Source organism: Emydura macquarii, unplaced genomic scaffold (assembly GCF_026122565.2).
Source record: "Emydura macquarii macquarii isolate MOO-44397 ecotype Brisbane River unplaced genomic scaffold, CSIRO-AGI_Emac_v2 contig_2897, whole genome shotgun sequence".
NCBI lineage: Eukaryota > Metazoa > Chordata > Testudines > Chelidae > Emydura > Emydura macquarii.
The window spans coordinates 48,217,857-48,238,193 of record NW_027133034.1 but is presented as its reverse complement, the minus strand read 5'-3'; the positions used below and the strand labels follow the sequence as shown (position 1 = coordinate 48,238,193).

Sequence of the window (20,337 nt, the reverse complement as noted above, 5' to 3'; positions counted from 1 at the left end):
CCATCTCTAATCAGAGATTATTGAAGTAGTGCATCCATTCATGCTACAAACAGAAAAAATTACAAGCTCCCTAAGAGGTCAAAACACATTCCACCAGGGCAGTGTCCATGTCTGCAGCATTCCTCAGCAACATTCTGATTACAGACATATGCTGCAGGGTAGCCATGTGGGCCTCAGCACATACTTTTACAAAACACCATGCCATTGACGAGGCAACCAGATTGAACTTGTCAATAGGCCTGATAGTACTTTCATCTACTCAACCAACTGACTCCGAAGTCCCTTCCACCAAATGAGGGGCACTGCTCTAGAGTCACCTAGAGTGGAGCACCCAGAGGGACCCCACTCAGAGACGAAGAGAAGGTTACTCATCTTGTGTAGTAACTGCGGTTCTTCGAGATGTGCATCCCTGTGGGTGCTCCACTACCTGCCCTCCTCCCCTCTACTTTGGAGTTCAAAGAAGGGACTCTGCCATAGAGAAGGTACACGGGGTTGGGTCGCATGTGCCAAAAGAGGTGCTAATGGCACCACGAGACAGGCGCTGCACATACGCGACCTGGATGAGCGCTACTGTAAAAATCTCCAATCTAAGGAGGTGAGGACACGCCGACACCTAGAGTGGAACACCAACACCAATAGGGGGACACATCTTGAAGAACCTCAATTACTGCACAAGCTGCGCAACATTCTCTTCTTATTTTGGGACTACCTTCTTTCCCTAAAAACAGCAGGTCTTTCCATCAGTTATTTACAGGTCCACTTAGCAGCAATCAGTGTGTACTATCCACAACAGGGTTATTCATGCACCTACTGATTAATAGATTCTGGAAAGGCCTAATCAGAGTCTTTCTGCCAGTTAAAAAAAAGCCTACTTACTCCTCAATGGGACTTGAACCTTGTTCTTTCTGTGCTCACTAAGCTTCCCTTTGAACCAGGGCTTAAATTCTTATAGCTAATTTCCCAGAGCCCTCCGCATCCCACCCCCACAATATGATATAAAAACTCCAGGGGGTTTGAAAATATTTACCAGAGTTCCACTCTGGACAGCTCCAGCTGAATTTAAGCCCTGCTTTGAAACATTAGTTACAGGTTCTGTGTCTCTCCTATCCACAAAGGATGCATTCCTAGTAGCCATCATCTCAGCCAGGAGAGTGGGTGAGCTTGGAGTGCTGATGGCAAAATCCTCCTTACCCCATATTCCATAGAGACAAGGTTTCATTACGTCTGCACCTTAAATTCACTCCCATAGTATTTTCAGAGTTTCACCTGAACCAGTCTGATTAACTACCAGTGTTCTTTCCAAACTACATGCATCCTCAGAAGAAAGGAGGCTTCATTCCCTCAATATATGATGGGCTTTTATCCTTTCATCTACAAATAACAGATAACAAAACCAATCAGGCTGTCTGTCACGGTAGCGGAAAGAGTTTGGGTCTCAAAGAATCTCAAAATGTATCTCAGGCTGTATTTTGCTCTGTTATCAACTATCTAATCTCACTCTCTCTCATGGGGTGAGGGTTTATTCCACAAGAGCACAAGTGATGTCTATGCCATCCCTTCAAGAAGTACCTTTACTTGATATTTGCAAAGCTGCTACGTGGAGTTCCATCAACATGTTGGCGAGGCATTATGTTTAGGACAGGCCTCCTCCGCTGATGCATCCCTTGGAATGGCAGTCTTTCGTTCTGCTTTGCCATCTATATCTTTGCACCCTCCTCCTATTTTGAATACTGTTTGCACTTACCCACAGTGTAATTCACATAGGAACCAGTACTCAAAGAAAAAGAGGAAGTTACTTACCTTCTTAACTGGAGGTCCTTCAAGATGTGTGGTACTTATCTGTATTCCACTACCCACTCTCCTTCCCCTCCGCTTTGAACCATCTTTTACAATAGAGAAGGAATTGGAGGAGCAGTTGGTCCGCCCCACCTATTATCTCTTTGGTTGGAGTCACGAAGAGAGTGAGGGCATATGTGTAGACTGACGGACACTGCTTTCACAATTCTCCAGCTCTGAGTGCATGGGGCACATGCGTACCTCACAGTGGAATACAGATAGGGACCACACACCTTGATGAACCTCCATTTATGAAGGTAAGTAGTTTCCTCTTATATTCCTATAACTCAAGAGGCAGAAATATTGTCAAGTGTTATGCCCTTTTAATATTGAAAATGTACAGTAGTGCTACATGAAGACATATGTAGGTTATATGGGAGGATATTTTGTGCACAGTTTAATACATTTTGGATTCGGTCAGATAATTTGGTGAGGGTGAAATTCACCCAGGCAGTGGAAGTTACAAACTTTAATGCTGCATTGTGCACATTTAGGATCTGATCCTGCAGTCCCCTTGTGTGCAGAACTCAAGTTGATCTCAGGGTGGCTGTTGGGTCAGGTCTCATTACTGCTGTTCTTTATTTATATGTCTTGTACTAGTGTCTAGGATCCCAGTCACAAACCACAACCCCATTGTGCTAGTTGCTGACCAAACACAAAATAAAATGATTGTCCCAAGGAGCTTACAATTTAAGTAGCATGTTTCTGTGCCATTAACATTTCTTCTTATTTTTTCTCATTGCTTAAATACACATTATGAATTTCCTATAATTGTTACAAAACTTGATTACATTTTTCAACTTTTGCAGAATAAAATATAACTTAATTGTAAATAATTTGTTGATCATGCTGACAGCTCTCTGTAGATAATAGAAGACCTAATTTTGGGCCAATGAGGTATGGTCCGACATCCTAACTTTATCCTAGCCTCAGAAGAAGGTTTTTGGCCACTCCTGGATTAACTTCAGGGAAATTAGTGGTGAATTGCTACTGTTGTACAGCTAAGTGCACCAGAAGGGTTTTATGCCTTCCTCTGAATTATCTGGCTTTGTCCACTGTCAGAAACATGGTATTGGGCCAGAAGGACCATTGATCTGTTCCGGTATGGCAATTCCTGTGAGGAAGGTAATTGGCAGATGGCATGTCTTTATTCTGTTTATCAATATTGTGCCTTTGTGAACATAGCTATGAAACTGCCCAGGTTTGTACATGTCCTAATTGAGCAGTTTTCAAGCTAAAAGTTAAGCCAACACAAAAGTCACAAAAATGACTTCTTGGTTGAAATGTTATTACTTTATTCTAGTTTCTGTTACAACAAACTTTATTAGATTCTGAGGGAGGGAGGGGTGTTTATAATAAATATTTGTTCCATGTATGTGGGAATTAGATCATGAAAGTATATGTACTTTTCACGTTATTCTACTGTTTACTAATCCTGAGCTAATAAATATCCAAGACTGAATAAATGGTTCAGTATCTATGTTTGTATATGAAATACTGTTATACTTCATGTTTTTTTTCCTCTCTCTGTGGAGATAGACTGAGATGTAGTCCAGTGGTGACCCCACAGGGTTGGGACTCACTCCTGTTTTTCTAATTTCACCTCTGACATGGACTCACTGTGTAACCTTAGACAAATGACTTAATCCCTCTTGTGTGAATTTTCCCTGCTTGGCAGATGAAGATGATAATAGTGATTGACCTCACAAAAGTATGGTGAGGACTAGTTAGTTAATGTCTATGACAAAAGTTGTATATGAGATGTATATTATTATTTTACTTGGACTGTAAACTCTTTAGAGCAGGGACCACCTTTTCCTTGTGTGCACAGTGCCTAGCACCATGGGGTCCTGGTCCTTGCTTGGGATCAATATGTACTATTGTAATATAATTCCAGATAAATAACATGTATTACTCTGATACCAGTGAGTCCATGGTTACCATTCAAGAATTCTCCAATACTTAAATTGCTATGTTGTGTCACAGTGCATCTGTTCTTAATTAGAATTACTATGTGTAATCCATGCTATGGAAAAATCCCTTATCAAATTTTGCCTTGACTTCAGCGTTATTGATACCCTGTGAAAAGTTGGGAGGAGAAGGATGATGATGGTGATGATTTGTGTGTTAGTACCTAAATGAGAGTTGACTTCCATGCTCATGGGTTTGTTTTTTAAACAGTTAGTTTTTTTTTTTAATCTACATAAAGAGAATACATTTGGATTGAGCGTTTTGGCTTTTTCGTCCATCCTTTCTCTGCATTCCATTTTTCAGTTTTCCTCAAGAAATAACTCAGCAGGATTCCAAAGTGTGTCTTCTTCTCCCCTCCCCTTCCCTTCCTCCCACAGCTACTCTGTCCTCTGTAGCCTTCCACTCCTTATTGTGCAGCAGCGGGCCACTATACCAGACAACCTTTCTTACATTTTGTTGCCTGCTATAAAGCTGCAAAAAACACTAAATTTGCCCAACAAACCAGTGAGTGGCTGAATGTGGTTACTATGATACAGTACGTCTGCCTTTATCAGGATACAGTAAAAGCCAAGCTATTATATGTTGATGATGATCTACATCTATGACAAATCAGTAACTGATGTATGATTTTTCCATGATTTCAGGAAGCATATGTAGCTCCTATCTTACCCAAAGCTATCAGCTTCCAGTGCTGGACACAATGTTTGTGAGAAAGAAACATCGTGGGAAGGATTTTGGGTTAATGATGTTGGAGGATTTTGTGGATTCCTTTACTGAAGACGCACTTGGTCTTCGCTACCCACTGTCATCTTTCATATACACAGGTAAGCGCAGCAATTTTTTCCCAGTCTTCTCCACTGTTGCTTATTTCCAGATAAATACTCCCATCTCAATTCAACATGGCAGAGATTAAATTTTTTAAAGTTCTTGACAAACTTTAAATTTAAATAAATATGAAATATGCCTGCTATTCAATTAACCTTAAAAAATCAGGTGGAAAATGTGCATGCTGCTTTATTTTCTTGTGATCCTTGAATTTCTGTTGGTTAATATTATATCCTCTTGTTACACTTACACTCGTTTTCTGCTACAATAAACAATATGCATCCACATGGTTTGCCTGGTTCTGCTTTGATCTGCTCTGACTTCTAGAACTTGAACTGTAGTCAAGCTGAGATTTGAGTTTTAGAGGGTCACTTTTGAGAGGAAGAGAGAGTACATTTTCGAGCTGTGCCTGTCTGTGGGCATCAGCAAAATCCTGCTCTCTCTGACTGCCACTTTTGGAATTGCACAGATGCACTTGTTTTGGGCAGAGTACTTACAGCCAAGTCTATAATGCTTTTTCCCTTCAGTTTTAAAAGTAACAACAGAGATTGGTTTAATTGTAACATTAGTTAGCATTAAATAAATGGGATGAGGGGTTGTCTCTCAGGTACTGGCTTGTTGAGATCTTGCCACAGAGGTGACAAGAATCCAAACTAGTGGAATAACTGAAGTGTTCACGTGTGAGGTACAAATATTGACAAGCTCTGAGGGCAGATATTACCCCAGAATGTGTGTGGAGTATGGAAAGAAGGTCACTGGTTCCTGAAACTGTGGTATGTCCCAAAGCCACAATATGAAGGCAATTTAATACGATATGGAGTATCTTATTGCACTTGCCCAAACGAAGCATACTGGCTGTCAGAGTCCTCTCTACTGCCAGAAACAATTTCCAGGGATGATGGTACAGGATCCAGAACACATACACTGTCTCCTGCCCCCTGCCTTAGCTGCAGAAATGAGCCTTTAGGAAAGGGCCAATCTGCAGGGCCTGCACTAGAAATAGTAGCTGATTACTTTGAAGAGGACAACAAACACTAGCAGGAATGGTGACAGGTGGCGCCAGCTCTCCCCACCTGTTGCTGGTAGCAGCTCCCTCTCAGCTTTTTGGTTAATGCTAGTAAGGCACTCAGTGAGAGCGATGGGGTCATATAAATGGGTATTTGCTAGCATCATTTTTCTCTGAATGTGGGTGATACCTGCTGTTGTGTGCTTCCTTCTCAATGCATGCTGCGGTCGAGTTGTGTGGAAGATGTCTGGTTTGAGTCAGATGATGAAATATTCACCAGTAGGACTTTAAGAGGAGGGGGAGGGAAATACCAAAGGTTAATGGTGAGTGTGTTGTAATAAACAGTGCCAAAGCCAATTCCTCTGCATTCCCACAAAGTAATTTATATGGAAGCCGTTGGTAACATTGGTTGGCAGAATCTGTTGACTGCACGCACTATTCAAGAGCATTTCCCTGATAGGTAGACAACTTTAAATCCATGTTCACTTTAAAACTCTAGAAACAAATAGCCTTGTAACTGTCACGTAAAGTGACAGGCAATATAGTAAATTAGGATTCATTTTTGAAAGTTGGGATTCAAGGTTTTTTTTAATTGAGGAAGAAATCTTTCCTTTTACTTTGGAGACACAAACTAGCACAAAATAGTTACTTATTATAACACCCAAAAGTGCTTCCTAGAAGATGGGGTGGGGAGAAGAACTACAGTCCCTATCCCCTTAAGCTTACAATCTAAATTTAAGACATTGTACAATGATGGAAGGTGCTAAATAAAAGGAAGGGACTGTGATCTAGAAGGATGAGGGTTACAGAAATGTTACCATGTAGTTACTCAGGTTAGACATGTGCACATCTTGGTGGCTCAGTTCCTTTTTGTATGTTATGTATTGTAAATATGATAAAGTAGAAGGTTAGATTATCATTAACTCCATAGGATAGTGTTTGAATCATTTCTTAAAATGAGTTACAGATGTACATACTGTGTGATGTGGTTTTGTTGTGTTGTGTTTGTTCAGCTTGTAAGCAATATTTTGAAAAGTATCCAGGGGATCATGATCTTCTATGGGAAGTTGAAGGAGCAGGACACTGGTTCCAGAGAACACCTATTAGCAGCGTATTGCAGAGAGAAATGCTCAAAACTATAGGTAAGGCTGCTTTGGAAACAGAGCCGGGAAACTCTTGAAACTTGAAAAGTAAAGTTACATTGTACTGTAATTTGCTACAATAATTTTTGTAGACAGTTCCCATTATGAACAATTCTCACTGAAATCATTGGAAAACTCCCACTTCATTGGTAGCTGGATTTGGGCCCTATGTGAGTTTACATTCAGAGTGGATGATAAGTTATTTAAATTGTATCTGCACTTTTTTTTCCTCTTGAATTTTCTAAGAGCAGGAGCCTCTCAAAAAGAAAATAACAGTTCCCAAACTGAGGAGTGTTTTCTGCAGTCGGCCATGGGAAGTGGCCATGAAATGGGAAGTGAACGGTGCACAGAGATTGAAACGCAGCTAAGGGTAGGTACACACTGCTGTCTGTATACGTAAAAGCCAAGAGTTTTTACAGAATTATATAATTTATATCTTCATATTCTTCTGTCTTCTTTAATTATATGTTCTGTAAAATCTTTTACTGAAGAGATGGGTCTCCATATAGGAAGTTATATATTTTTTAATAATCCATTTCTAATTAAAGAGCAATGGTACTGGATAAACTTTTGGGAAAAATACAGATAAATCCTAGGAAATCATTTATAAAATCCATGAATTTAATAAAAGTGTGTGCCCTCCTTGTTTGATTCTCCTGCTTTATCCCCCATTTTCCTGTGCTTCTCTGCCTCAGTATGTTCTTTCCAGGAATCCAGCTTGGACTTCCAGTATCTCTTCAGTGTTCTCTGGGCCTATGAGCCTGGACTATTGCCTTTCTTTTGAGCCATCCAGTCTGACAAAACCCATGACTTTATCAGATAACCCTTAAAGACATCATTGAGGCTTCAGTGACAAAGCCAGAAACATACTTATTATGGAATTGTGTTGTAGTTGAACTAAACCGACGTGGGTCTCAGGAGCTACGAAAGACAGATGCTTTTGTTACACTTGAGTTAATGTTACCTTTTTGAGTGAAGCGGTATCAGCTTGATGCTTACACGTTGCAAATTCACCTAGCATTAATAGAACACTAGGATGCATCTTGTACTATCATTTTTTTCAGCCTATGCTCTCTTTGTATGCTATTAGGGTATGAGATGGCTTTTTTAATATCTAGTAGCTTTCATGGGTAGATTGTTATAGGTTTGGGGCAGGAAGGTATTTCAACAGATTTCTTCCTGCACCCTCCAGTCTTGGGATGTGTGAATATCCAGACTATGATACTTCAGGCAGATCTACACTAGAAGCACTACATCGGTGCAGCTGCAGCGTGTCTGGTGAAGATGTATGCTGACAGGAGAGTGACTTCCACCAGCAGAGCACCGGTGTGGACAGCGCTTAGATCGCTGTAACTTGTGTCGCTCAGTAGGGATGTCTTTTTTCCACACCCCTGAGCGATGTAAGTTAGAAGGACTGAAGCGGTAGGATAGACCTGCCCTTAGTTAGAAGCACTGTAGTCACAAACAGTGCAAAGGCAGCATTTCTCTGGCATCAGATGCGTCAGTCTAAGAAGATAAGTGGCCATGAAAGTGCATAATCGTGTTGTAGGTAAATATGATGTAGAGTGCACGGCCTGCATTCAGTTCCCCTGCAGAAGGAATGCAAGTTTTCTGTGCATAGTTGAAACCTCAGCCAAATTTCACTCATGTATGGATATGCAGTTGAATACTTCTGTCTGACTATTACGCAGCTGTTAGAGATGGAAAATACTGAAAGATAAAGCTGCTTGCGTATAGTGAATACTAATGCATGTTAATAAAGTATGTATTTGTGTTGTACAAACCAGTTAAAACGCACTTGGGAATAAACAGAGTTAACATTAAATTCCTAATACAGTGAGATCCATTCTGTATGTTACCATAGTTCTGTGTTCTCAGCATGGCTACAGAATTAGGGCTGGATCCTGCTCTCATTGAAGCCAGTGGCAAATCTCCCGTTAACTTTAATTATGCAAGACCAGTGCCTTAGGCACAAAGCCTCAATACTGAAATCTAAATTTTGTATTCAAATTAAAATGTAAGTGTCTCAAGCTCATGGTTGAGAAGGTTACCTCCCAAAGGGAAACTGAATGCAAACAATTCAATTGCATTGCTACAGACTGGGCACCGACGGCTAGGCAGTTCTGCAGAAAAGGACCTGGGGGTTACAGTGGACAAGAAGCTGGATATGAGTCAACAGTGTGCCCTTATTGCCAAGAAGGCTAGCGACATATTGGGCTGCATTAGTAGGAGCATTGCCAGGAGATCGAGGGAAGTGATTATTTCCCTCTGTTCGGCACTGGTGAGGCCACATTTGGAGTAGTGTGTCCAGTTTTGGGCCCCCCAGTACAGAAAGGATGTGGACAAATTGGAGAGAGTCCAGCGAAGAGCAACAAAAATGGTTAGGGGGCAGGAGCACATGACTTATGAGGAGAGGCTGAGGGAACTAGGCTTGTTTAGTCTGCAGAAGAGAAGAATGAGGGGAGATTTAATAGCAGCCTTTAACTACATGAAAGGGTGTTCCAAGGAAGATGGAGATAGGCTGTTCTGAGTGGTAGTAGATGACAAAACTAGAAGCAGTGGTTTCAAGTTGCAGTGTGGGAGGTCTAGGTTGGATATTAGGAAAATCTTTTTCACTCAAAGGGTGGTGAAGCACTGGAATGGGTTACCTAGAGAGGTGGTGGAATCTCCATTCTTAGAGGTTTTTAAGGTGCGGCTTGACAAAACCCTGGCTGGGATGATTTAGTTGGGAATGGTCCTGCTTTGAGCAGGGAGTTGGACTAGATGACCTGCTGAGGTCCCTGCCAACCCTAATCGTCTGATTCTGTGAAACAGATAGTGTTTTCTTCTTGAGTTTGTAAACAGCCTGAAACAATAACTCTGAGAGCTGCCATTCATAACAATAAGTTTCTAACTCTGAAACTTGATTATGATGATTTAAGTCACTCCACTGCTAATCATTTTAGCAGAAACATCTGAGTAATGCACTTATTATAAGGTTGTTGGATGCAGTCATATATTATGGGGGAAGGAGCAGTGCAGCATTTAGTTACTGTTAAGGTTTGCTGGTGTGATGGATTAGGAATTCAAGCCCTACAAAAAAAGTCATGTCAGCTGTGCCCCTGCCCAAAAGTTGGAAGGAAAAAGGAAATGCATCCAATGTCAAAAGTCTCAAATACCTTCTGGAGGCCAGAATCCCAAAGCACTCCAATCCCTTCCAAAATACTAGAACCAACTTTCTCCCTGATGACTGCACTATCAATACAAAATTCTGCAGCACACTAAAGACTTAGGAGGATTGTAAAATAATGTGGAAAAGCATTCCCACGTGTACCTATGTATTGCATTATCTATCTGTCTATCTGTATAAAAACACAAGGAATACTGAAGTGATTGTAACACTAATATATAATTAAACAAACCCCTCAGTTTAAATTTACTTGAAGGTATCTCTCATATCAAAGTATTTATTGCAACCCACTGGGTCTTGCAGCAGAAGTCTTTGGGGTTAGGTTGGAACTGGAGCAGTGCAGATGGACATGGCCTCATTTTAATGCTAGTTTACCTAAAGCAGCTAATGTAGGACAATATCATTAATGAGAGCTCTCTTTTAAAAACAAGAAGCTTATACTCTGAGAAGTGATTGTAAAAATAGATTTGTGGGGTTGGATGTTTGTGTCTCAATGATTGCAGATCCAGTTTGGTCATAAATAAAAAGATGACTTGTCTACCTGCTGGCTCTGCAGACTACACCTAGAATTTAAGGCTGATGCTGTTTTACCCAGCTGCCACATCATCACCAGTAATGAAGATTTGTTATCTTCGTTGATTTTTCTTATGATAATCCCAAGATAGATGCTTTGAGATAGTAAAACTGTGTATTTGTCAGTGAGAGTAGATCTGATTCTAAATACCATTTTTTCACTTGCTCCTTTTTCTGAAGATAGTCACTCTCCCAAAGAGCGACATTGAATTAATACTCCAGTATGTAACTGGGAGTTGGGAGATGAAGGCATTTTGGTCATGAGAATAGAATTTCCAGTGGTTCAGACTTCTAAAGTCCAATATGTTTTTCTGCTTTAGGTTGATTCTCAAAAAGGCAAAGATACCTTAGATGCCCATGCAAGCACTTCTGAAGGTAAAAATAATGTTGATCATCAATATTATGGTTCTTAAATTTTAGTAGGGTAATGGCCCATTTTCACCATTACCTTTAACTTCTCTGTGCCTTCATTTAGTCATCTGCAAAATGGATAAAATAGTAATACCTCTTTTAGAGGTGTTGTGAGGCCTAAACATTGTTTGATCTTATTTTTATTTAAAAAGAAAAAAAAAAAAAAAAAAAGCCACGCTTTTTCAATTAGGCCCAGCATATTCCTACTTTTATGAAATACTAACATTATTCTCTTAGTGTGCAGATCCATTAGGTATGTGTATTCTTCAGTTTCCATTCATTTTGTTGTATCTTTAAGAGCTTGATATTACACCCGTTTCCACTCGAACACGAAGCAGTCATTTAAAACGTCCCAGGATAGGAAAGAGAAGCCAGGAATCTGAAACTGAAACTCATTCAGGAGAGGATGAAAACCTTCTTTGGATGTCAGGGAGCAGGTAATATGTCACTTTTCATTTTGCAGTTTCAGTGGTGTCAAAGCTGTGGGATGCCTATTCATGTACCACATGAATAATTTCCTAGCCCATTAGAAAGAAAAATTGATATACCTTCTCTTCCCCTGCTTTCGTCTGATTTTCTGATTACTTTAAAAACAAAAAATAAAACTCGAGGGGAAAAAGTAAGCTGCCAACTCTCAAGTGATCACACTAAAGCAATGATTTTTATTTTCATATAAACTCACCAGATACTGGGAACGACATGAACAACACTGTGGTGACTAGTTGCACATTAAGCATTTTTTATTGTACTAATGTCTTGAAGAATCAAAGTTTAAATACACTTCACTGTGACAGTGTTGTCAGGTTTGTGTGGTGTTTGTAAAATGGGAACACAGATAGCTTTTTGTATTCTGACTTCTAAGTTGTATGGTACAAAAACTCTTGAAGGGTCACTGAAATCATGAAACATTGATTGCACAGGCTCGCATGGAGAAGATAAGTGTTCTTCTTTGAGTGCTTGCTCATGTCCATTCCACTATAGGGTGAGCATGTCTCTGTGCACGATTACCTGGAACTTTTTTCCCCTTAGCAGATCCTGTAGGGCCAGCTCTGGCGCCCCCTGGAGCCCCGCGCACATGCCATGGTATATGAGGCACTGCCGGCCCTACATCCCCTCAGTTCCTTCTTTCCACCTGTGACGGTTGCTGGAACTAGCCTTGCTTGCGGCAAGTGCTATTCCCCTTGTTTGAACTTGTTTGATATTCTAAGTTAGTTTTAGTTAGTTAAGTAGTTGTTAAGTGTTGTTAAGTGTAGTTAGAGATAAAGTAAGTCCCTGCGGGGAGTTAGAGTGGCCGGGCCATGCCCCGGTCACCAAGATTCAAGCTATGTGCCTCCTCTGGGAAGGCCTTCCCACTCAGCGACCCCCACGACCGCTGTCTTAAGTGCTTGAGGGAAGCCCACAGGAAAGAGAAATGTGAGATCTGCAGGGCTTTTAAACTGAGGACTCAGAAGGACCGAGAGAGCCAGTTGAAAGCCCTGATGATGGAGTCAGCGCTCCGCTCGGCGTCCATGCCAGCCTGCTCCACCTTAGCACCGAGCATGACCTCGGTGCAGAGCGCACTGCCGGCACTGGCCTAGACATGGCACTGCACAACATCGCTGGCACTGAAGAGGAAGAAGCAGCATGCGGAGCGTGGACACTCCCCTGCGCTGTCGGTACTGGGAGTGGGAGAGTGCCACTGCTGATGCCGTCGACCCCGGAGGCTTTTCAGGTGGCAAGAGCCTTGTTGGCCTTGCCCACGCCACCTCCACCCTCCGCTGAGGGAGAGGGGGCCAGTGTCATGGAGGAAACCTGCGTTGGGTCCCCCTGAATGGCGGTGGAGATCCCCAATATGGGGAGGAAGATCTCCCGCCTGACTGTCTCCGAAGGTAGAGCAGAGCCACTCCCCCAGCAGTTGCTCCAGGTTGGCGTCGTCAAGTCGACCTGCTCCGGCACAGAATGTGGAGTCTCCCTCTCGGCGCCGACGTCGATCCTTGGCACTGGAGGCAGCGCATGCCAGGAGGCAGTACCGGTCGAGGTCTCGTTCCAGATCCCCGGCACCAAGGTGTTTGCCTGTACCTAGACGGTGCAGAACCCGGTCGCTGCTGGAGGACCTGGCACTGAGGAGTTTGCTTGCACTGAGGTGGCGCTGAACCTGGTCACCGTCGGAGGACCCAGCACCGCGCAGTCCATGACACGGAACCCTGTTGCCAGAGTCCAGCTCGGCACCGAGGAGTTCGGAGCGGCATCAACCTCAGTCACCGAAAGAGTCTGCAGGACCGCAAGGCAAGCGGCACCGGAAATCTTAGGTACCCAGACGACGCTCTAGTACCTCTAGCTCTTCGGAATGCACCTCTGTTCGTCGGCACCACTCGCGGCGACGGAGGCAGTCCTCGTCCTCCAGGTTGGAGGTGTCAAGAGGGCGGTCCCCGGCAGGGAAGGGCACTCGGGACCGAGGACATATATGGCACCGCCGGTCTAGTGACTTGGGGTCTCCTGGGGGGACAGTCATTGGGAGAGCCGACGCCCCACAAAGTGTCACAGCCTGTGGCGCAGTCAGCCCCGGGTTGGCCCCAGGGTCAATGGCCGCAACGATGGCCTTATTGGGCCCCTTGGGGTATCCAGATGGGGCCGGGGCCCCAATCCATTGTCATTGGGGGTGCAGTCCGTGCCTCCAGCACAGGAGAAGGTCCATAGACACCACTACCCAGACGAGGAGTCGGACCCCATGGAGGGACCCTCAACGGGTGCAACCCTTCTCCAGGAGGGGGCGCACCCACAGGACTCACCTTGGCAGTAATCTTCCTCCTCACCGGACGAGGCAGCCTCCCGGGACCACTCGGCACCGCTGAAGGATTTGAGGGCACACCAGGAGCTGCTCAAGAGGGTGGCCTCCAACTTGGGGCTGGAGCTGAAGGAGTTAGATGAGGCCAAAGATAGCCTCTTTAATGTGCTGGCGGCAGCTGCCCCAGGGAGAGTGGTCCTCCCAGTCCACAAAAGGGTCCTTAAGACTGTAAAGGCCCTGTGGCAAACCCCTTCCTCGGTCACCCCTACGTCAAAGGTGGCCAAGAAAAAATATTATGTCCCAGCCGAAGGGTTTGTTCACTCACCCCGCCCCGGGAACCCTGGTGATAGATGCGGCTAACCAGTGAGACAGGCAAGGTCATCCAGGCTCCATTCCCAAGAACAAAGACAATAAGAAGCTGGACTTGTTTGGGAGAAAGGTTTATTCCACGGCAAGCCTGCAGTTCAGGATTGCCAACCATCAGGCCCTCTTGGGTAGATATAATTTCAACCTGTGGAACTCCCTCAGGCTGTTCACTGAGGCCCTGCCCCAGGACCAGGCTGCAGACTTTAGCACCATTGTGGAGGAAGGAACCATGGCAGCTAGGGCAGCGCTCCAGACGTCCTGTGACGCTGTTGACTCGGCAGGCAGGGCCATAGCCTCCGTCATCGGTATGAGAAGGTGCTCGTGACTGCAATCTTTGGGCTTGTCCCAGAAGGTGCAGCAGTCTATTCAGGACCTCCCCTTTGATGGGTCAGCCCTATTCTCCAACCAGACCGATGTGAAGTTACATGGTCTGAAGGACTCCAGGGTCACGCTTCGCTCCCTGGGCCTGTACACACCCCAGTTTTCCAGGCATCAATCTCAGACCCAGGCGCAGCAGCAGCCAAGGCCTCCGCCCAGGCCTTTTCAACCCTATAGGAATAGGGATAGGAAGAGAGGGTTTAGAAGGAGAAATCAGCCCCCCAGCTTGTCCTGAGCTCCTCAGTAGGGGCCCCCAGGAGGTCGGGGAACCAGAGGAGACAATTTTGATGGTGTGCCCGAGGGTGGCGCCCCAAATGCTCTCCTGGATTCGCCCCGCCCCTTCCTAAACAGATTGAGGCCCTTCTATCCCAAAGGGGCAAAGATCACTTCGGACCATTGGGTCCTTGGGATAGTCTCAGGGTGCTATGCCCAAAGGGGGTCTGAGACCCATATTAGACCTGCGTCGTCTAAACAAATATGTCAGATGACTCAGGTTTCGCATGGTCTCCCTAGCCTCCAGCCCTGGACGCTTCCCAGGCCAGAGCCTTCCTGCCTCAGCCACGTTTCGAGGCGATGGTCTCTATCATCTCCCAGCTGCACCGATGCCTCACGACAACAGCCAGGCACTACCTATAGCTGTTAGGCCACGTAGCGGCCTGCACGTATGTAGTGAGACTAGCTCGCCTGAGGCTCAGACTGCTTCAGGTATGGTTTGCCTCGGGATATGTGCTGAGCAGACACCCATGGGAGCGGGTGGTCACAGTTCCTCCACCCGTCTTAGCCTCCCTAAACTCATGGCGGACTCCCAGGGCAGCGATGAAGGGCGTTCTGTTCAGGGAACTGATCCCGTCAGTCACCCTAATTTCTTATGCTTTGGATGTAGGATGGGGAGCCCACATCAGCGCCAACCTAGGCACTCGGGCTCTCGTTGGGGGAGGAGAGGCTCCTGCACATCAGCGTGAAGGAGCTGAGTGCAAGGTGTTCCTCTGATTCCTGACAGGCAGAGTGGTGCAAGTGCTGACGGACAACATTGCAGCTATGTTTTATATAAACAGGCAGGGGGCGGAGCGCACTCCTCAGCCCTCTGCGAGGAAGCTACCTGTCTGTGGGACTTTGCCGTGAGGCACAATTTCCACTTGACTGCTTTACCTCCTGGGAGTGAGGAACGATGAGGCGGATTGCTTCAGCAGGTTGTTTCTATCCCGCCACATGACTAGTTGTTGCACCCAGAGGTGGTGGCTATGATCTTCCAGAAGTGGGGCATTCCCCAAGTGGACCTATTTGCATCGGCCTGGAACACGAAGTGTCTGAAGTTCTGCTCACTCCAGGGTTGCAAGACTGGGTCGATTTCCGATGCGTTCCTCATGGACTGAACGGGGGCCTCATGTATGCGTCCCGCCCATTCTGTTCCTACCCAAGGTCCTGCTGAAAATAAGGAGGGACAGGGTGAACATTATACTCATCGCTCCGGCCTGGCCAAGATGGCGCTGGTTCAGCATGCTGCTAGACCATTCGGTTGCTCCACCCCTGGAACTCCCGAGGCAACATGACCTTCTATCCCAGGACCACGGTTGCCTGTTGCACCCAGACCTGAACTCCTTGCACCTCACGGCCTGGAGGCTCTGTTACTGATGGAGGGAGAAGGAGCCTGTTCTGTGCGGGTCCAGCAAGTCCTCCTGGGCAGCAGGAGGCCTTCTACACAGGTCGTGCATTGGGCTAAGCGGAGACGGTTCACCTGTTGGGCAGAGTCCTGGGGTATTCCACCCAGCCTCTCACCTATACAGGTGATCCTGGAGTACCTGCTCCAGATGAAGCACCAGGGTCTGTTGCTGGCCTCGTTGAAGGTTCACCTGGCGGCTGTTTCGGCCTTCCATCAGCCGCTAGAGGGGAGATCGCTGTTCTCCCATCCCATGTCGGTCAGGTTCCTTAAGCGGGTGGAGAGGCTTTATCTGCAGGTCCATGACCCGGTGCCTCCCTGGGATCTCAACCTGGTCCTCTCGAGACTCACAGGGCCCCCCTTTGAACCCATGGCTTCATGCTCTCTGCTTATCCTTTCATGGAAGGTAGCCTTCCTGGTGGCCATTACCTCAGCCAGGAGGGTCTCCGAGATTAGGGCCTTGACCTTGAAGCCCCCCTTCTACAGTATTCTATAAGGACAAGGCCCATCTGAGGCCACATCCAGCCTTCCTACCCAAGGTGGTTTCCCAATTTCATTGTAACCAAGATATTTTTCTCTGCGTGTTTTTTCCCCAAACCGCACAGTTCGGAAGAGGAGAGGAGATGGCATTCCCTGGATGTGAGTCGAGCCCTGGCCTTCTACATTGAGCGTACAAAGCCTTTCCGGAAATCGACACAGCTCTTCGGCGCTGTGGCCAACCGGATGAAAGGCTCAGCTGTCTCTACCCAGCGCATCTTCTCGTAGATTACATCATGCATCAAGTTCTGCTACGAGCAGGCGAGAGTGCCGCTTCTGGGAACCATCACTGCACACTCAACCAGAGCTCAAGCCTCATCTACAGCCTTCCTGGAGAGAGTGCCCCTGCAGGACATCTGCAAAGCCGCCCCCCCGGTCATCGGTGAATACCTTCATGTCCCACTACGCCATCGTCCAGCAGGCGAGAGAGGACACGGGATTTGGCACAGCAGTGCTCAGAGCAGCTCACCGATAACTCCGATCCACCTCCAAAGGTATTGCTTGTTAGTCACCTGTAGTGGAATGGACGTGAGCAAGCACTTGAAGAAGAAAACAAGGTTACTTACCAGTAACTGATGTTCTTCGAGATGTGATGCTCATGCGCATTCCACAATCCACCTCCCGTCCCCACTGCCGGAGTTGACAGAAAGAAGGGACTGAGGGGGCGTAGGGTCGGCAGTGCCTCATATACCAAGGCATGTACGTGGGGCTCCAGGGGCACTGGAGCCAGCCCTATGGGATCTGCTAAGGGGTAAAAAGTTCCGGGTAACCGTGCATGGAGGCGTGCACACACCTATAGTGGAATGGACATGAGCAACACATCTTGAAGAACATCAGTTACTGGTAAGTAACCTTTTTGCTTTAAAAAAAAAAAAAAAAAAAAAAACCACAAATACCAAAAGCTCTTAACTGAAATTGGTTATGTTAAATCCTTGGAAAGTACTTGTATTCAGAGAGAAATCAGCACGGAACACAGAGAGATGCAAACCCATGAAAAGTCTTTATTGAACTAACACTAAAACCAGCCAGAACTGGCTGAGCTATCCCCTAATAGTCTAACTCTATTGCTGTGATAACAAGCTAAGCTCTGTTGCTATGGCAACCTAAGCAATTAGGCAAGACACAAAATATATAACAAAATTAAGAGAATTTTACTTTCTAGTTAGGCTCCAAAACTAGTTTGAATTGGTAAAAAAAAAAAAAAAGTATAGAATAATTCAAAGGAAGTTGGTTGTATTCTGCTAGGATAGTATCTCTAATGGAGGCGAGAGAAACAAGAGGCCAAGTCACTTCATCATAGTCATTGGAATGTAGTTTCTGTAAAATATCTGCATTCCTGCAGCACATCCATCTGACATCTATTTTGATGACTTGTTGGGGAAGGATGGGTTTCCTTACTGAAACCTGACTCAGCTCAAATGACTTAGCACGGCAAGTGACAGTCTGGTGAAACAGAATTAAGTAGCTTCACATTTTCATGGTCTGCTTTTCACTTTCCTTGTGAATTGCTATATGGAACCAAAGAGATATTGTCCTGCTATTATGCACTTCTAGAAATGTGGTGCTGTAAGATGTACAGTGTATGGAATATATGAAATTTATTCAGTGATTCCTAACCACCAGTTCCACAGATTGGCAATTAGTGCTTCAAGATTTGTAGCCGTAGATAATTGGCTGGTTGGATACTTGGGAAGCTGATGACTGTTCTTGAAAATCAGGATAGTGGGGTTTGTAGTAAAAATTGTATGGTACCACTGCCCTAATCCACCTTGAGAGACTGTGGTGTGTAGTTTTATAACATTTGTGAAACAACTGAATATAAGTCAGCTGCGCACACTATTGTTTCTTCATATATAAAACTTAAGTGCACTTAAAGCTGAAAAATTCCATCAGCCTAAAAATAAAAAGTAAACATTTGAGACCTCATTACCGGTTGGATACAGCAAAGCTTTCTTTCCAGCCAATCTGCGTGCTGTTTGCTATCTTGAATTCTAATTCAGTTATACTTTTATAAACCATATGAAGTTAATGATCATTTTAATTCTACAAGGGCACTCAAACAATTAAGTCACCTAAGACTGATATTGGTGTATCTGGGTTGGGAGTAGCTGGGTCTCTTTTCACAGGTTCCAAATTTCTTATAGTTAAAGGATAAGCATTTTGTAATTTCAGAAACTTGAAGCCCTCATGAAAGTATTCCTGATTTCTAGCTTTGAATTCAATGGAAACAAGATAAAGGCCTCTTTAGATATTGCTGCAACAGTCTAATTGAATAGCTATCTAGTTAGGAGTTGGTAATTTTTAATATATAATTTTATTCCCACTACTATATGATGAATGTGTATTATACTAATGAAAATTAATTTACTGTGGAAGAAAGTTCCCATCTTTAAAAGTGTCACTGAAATTAACCTAAAAATATTATTTTATTTATTTATTTATTTTATTTTCTGTTGCAGGTTGGAACCTGTAGCATGTACATCTGAAAGCTCAGAGGAGTTAGTAGAAGAAACTGAAGAAAATGTAGATGCAAATGAAGAGGAAACAGTAGCTGAAAATGAGGACCAATCAATATTGGAAACACAAGAGCTATGTACATCACCACCTGAAAAACAAAATGAGAAAGTGGTAAGATCTGAGAGTGGTTGAGGCTCAGTCCATATAAGACCCAAGTGGTGATGGTAGGTTTGAGGAAGTTTTCCAGCCACATCTGAGCAGGAGATTGCAACCTTTAGTGGCAAATGGGGTCCTTGCTACCGTGATATTTGCCTTTGCTATATGAAATTATCACATGCGCTTTATGTGGGTCTACATCTTAAATCCATTTGGAAGATAAAGCTGGTACAGAATTGGGGTCAGAGAAACTTCCTCCATACTTACTGTGAACATTTGAGTCCACAAGAGTTTCTGTAAGGTGAATCCCCAGCTAGCCTGTTGACTCTGGCAGCACAAAGTAGCTGGAGCAAAGGCCAGAATCTGGTCCAGTATCTCTAAAGAAAATTCGATGATCCTCAGGGAACCAATGGCTTAAGTGTCTCAGTGACTCCTGTAAATTTTGAAAATGCTTGCTTTAATGTTTATGCTTTAAAAAAAGCCAAAACCAATTATAAATACCACTGTTTGCACAACAGTTTTACTCTGTAACAGAAGTTTTGAAGTTAAAACTAGAAATAACATCGGTGACTTAGTAGAACCTCATACCCTGCTGATCAGTGTTTCTATGCAAAAGTTCTGCCTTTGAGTTTGTTACTCAGATGTTTTGAACAGTGGTTGTACCCTATCTTGACTTTTATGAATGTCACTTAGGAAACTGAATTGGAGCCACTCAATGGTGAGCTAACAGAAGAGACCATCAAAACATCACTCATGACTGAAGAGGAAACAGCTAGTGAAATACTAGATGGTGAATCAAAATTACAGTCTGACAGTCCAGAAGAAGAATCTTTAACTTTGTTTGTTCCATTAATCCTTGACTCTTCAGTGAAATCTTCTGAAGACACTACATCAGATAAGGTGAGGGAGTGCAACAAAATGATATTTTAGGTGTCTTTTTTTCTGCAATGGATATATTACACTTATTTAATAGGTGTAGGCCATGAATTACTTGCAAAAACAGTTATCAGAACATATGGCAAAATCCATAAATAAAAAATACGAGACTGCTGTTTTTGTAATATGCAGTAGCAAGGAACCTGTGCTCAT

General features: G+C 44.3%; 1 protein-coding gene across 1 annotated transcript in view; it reads left to right on the top strand.

The window, feature by feature from the left end:
- Positions 1-20,337, top strand: part of FAM169A (family with sequence similarity 169 member A) — a 73,882-nt gene that overhangs the window by 43,744 nt on the left and 9,801 nt on the right. Inside the window, exons 6-12 of the mRNA XM_067568891.1 lie at positions 4,452-4,631; positions 6,652-6,780; positions 7,032-7,150; positions 10,843-10,897; positions 11,232-11,370; positions 19,095-19,263; positions 19,942-20,148. Of these exons, the coding sequence (XP_067424992.1) occupies positions 4,452-4,631; positions 6,652-6,780; positions 7,032-7,150; positions 10,843-10,897; positions 11,232-11,370; positions 19,095-19,263; positions 19,942-20,148 (998 nt within the window). The remainder of the gene's footprint in view (positions 1-4,451; positions 4,632-6,651; positions 6,781-7,031; positions 7,151-10,842; positions 10,898-11,231; positions 11,371-19,094; positions 19,264-19,941; positions 20,149-20,337) is intronic.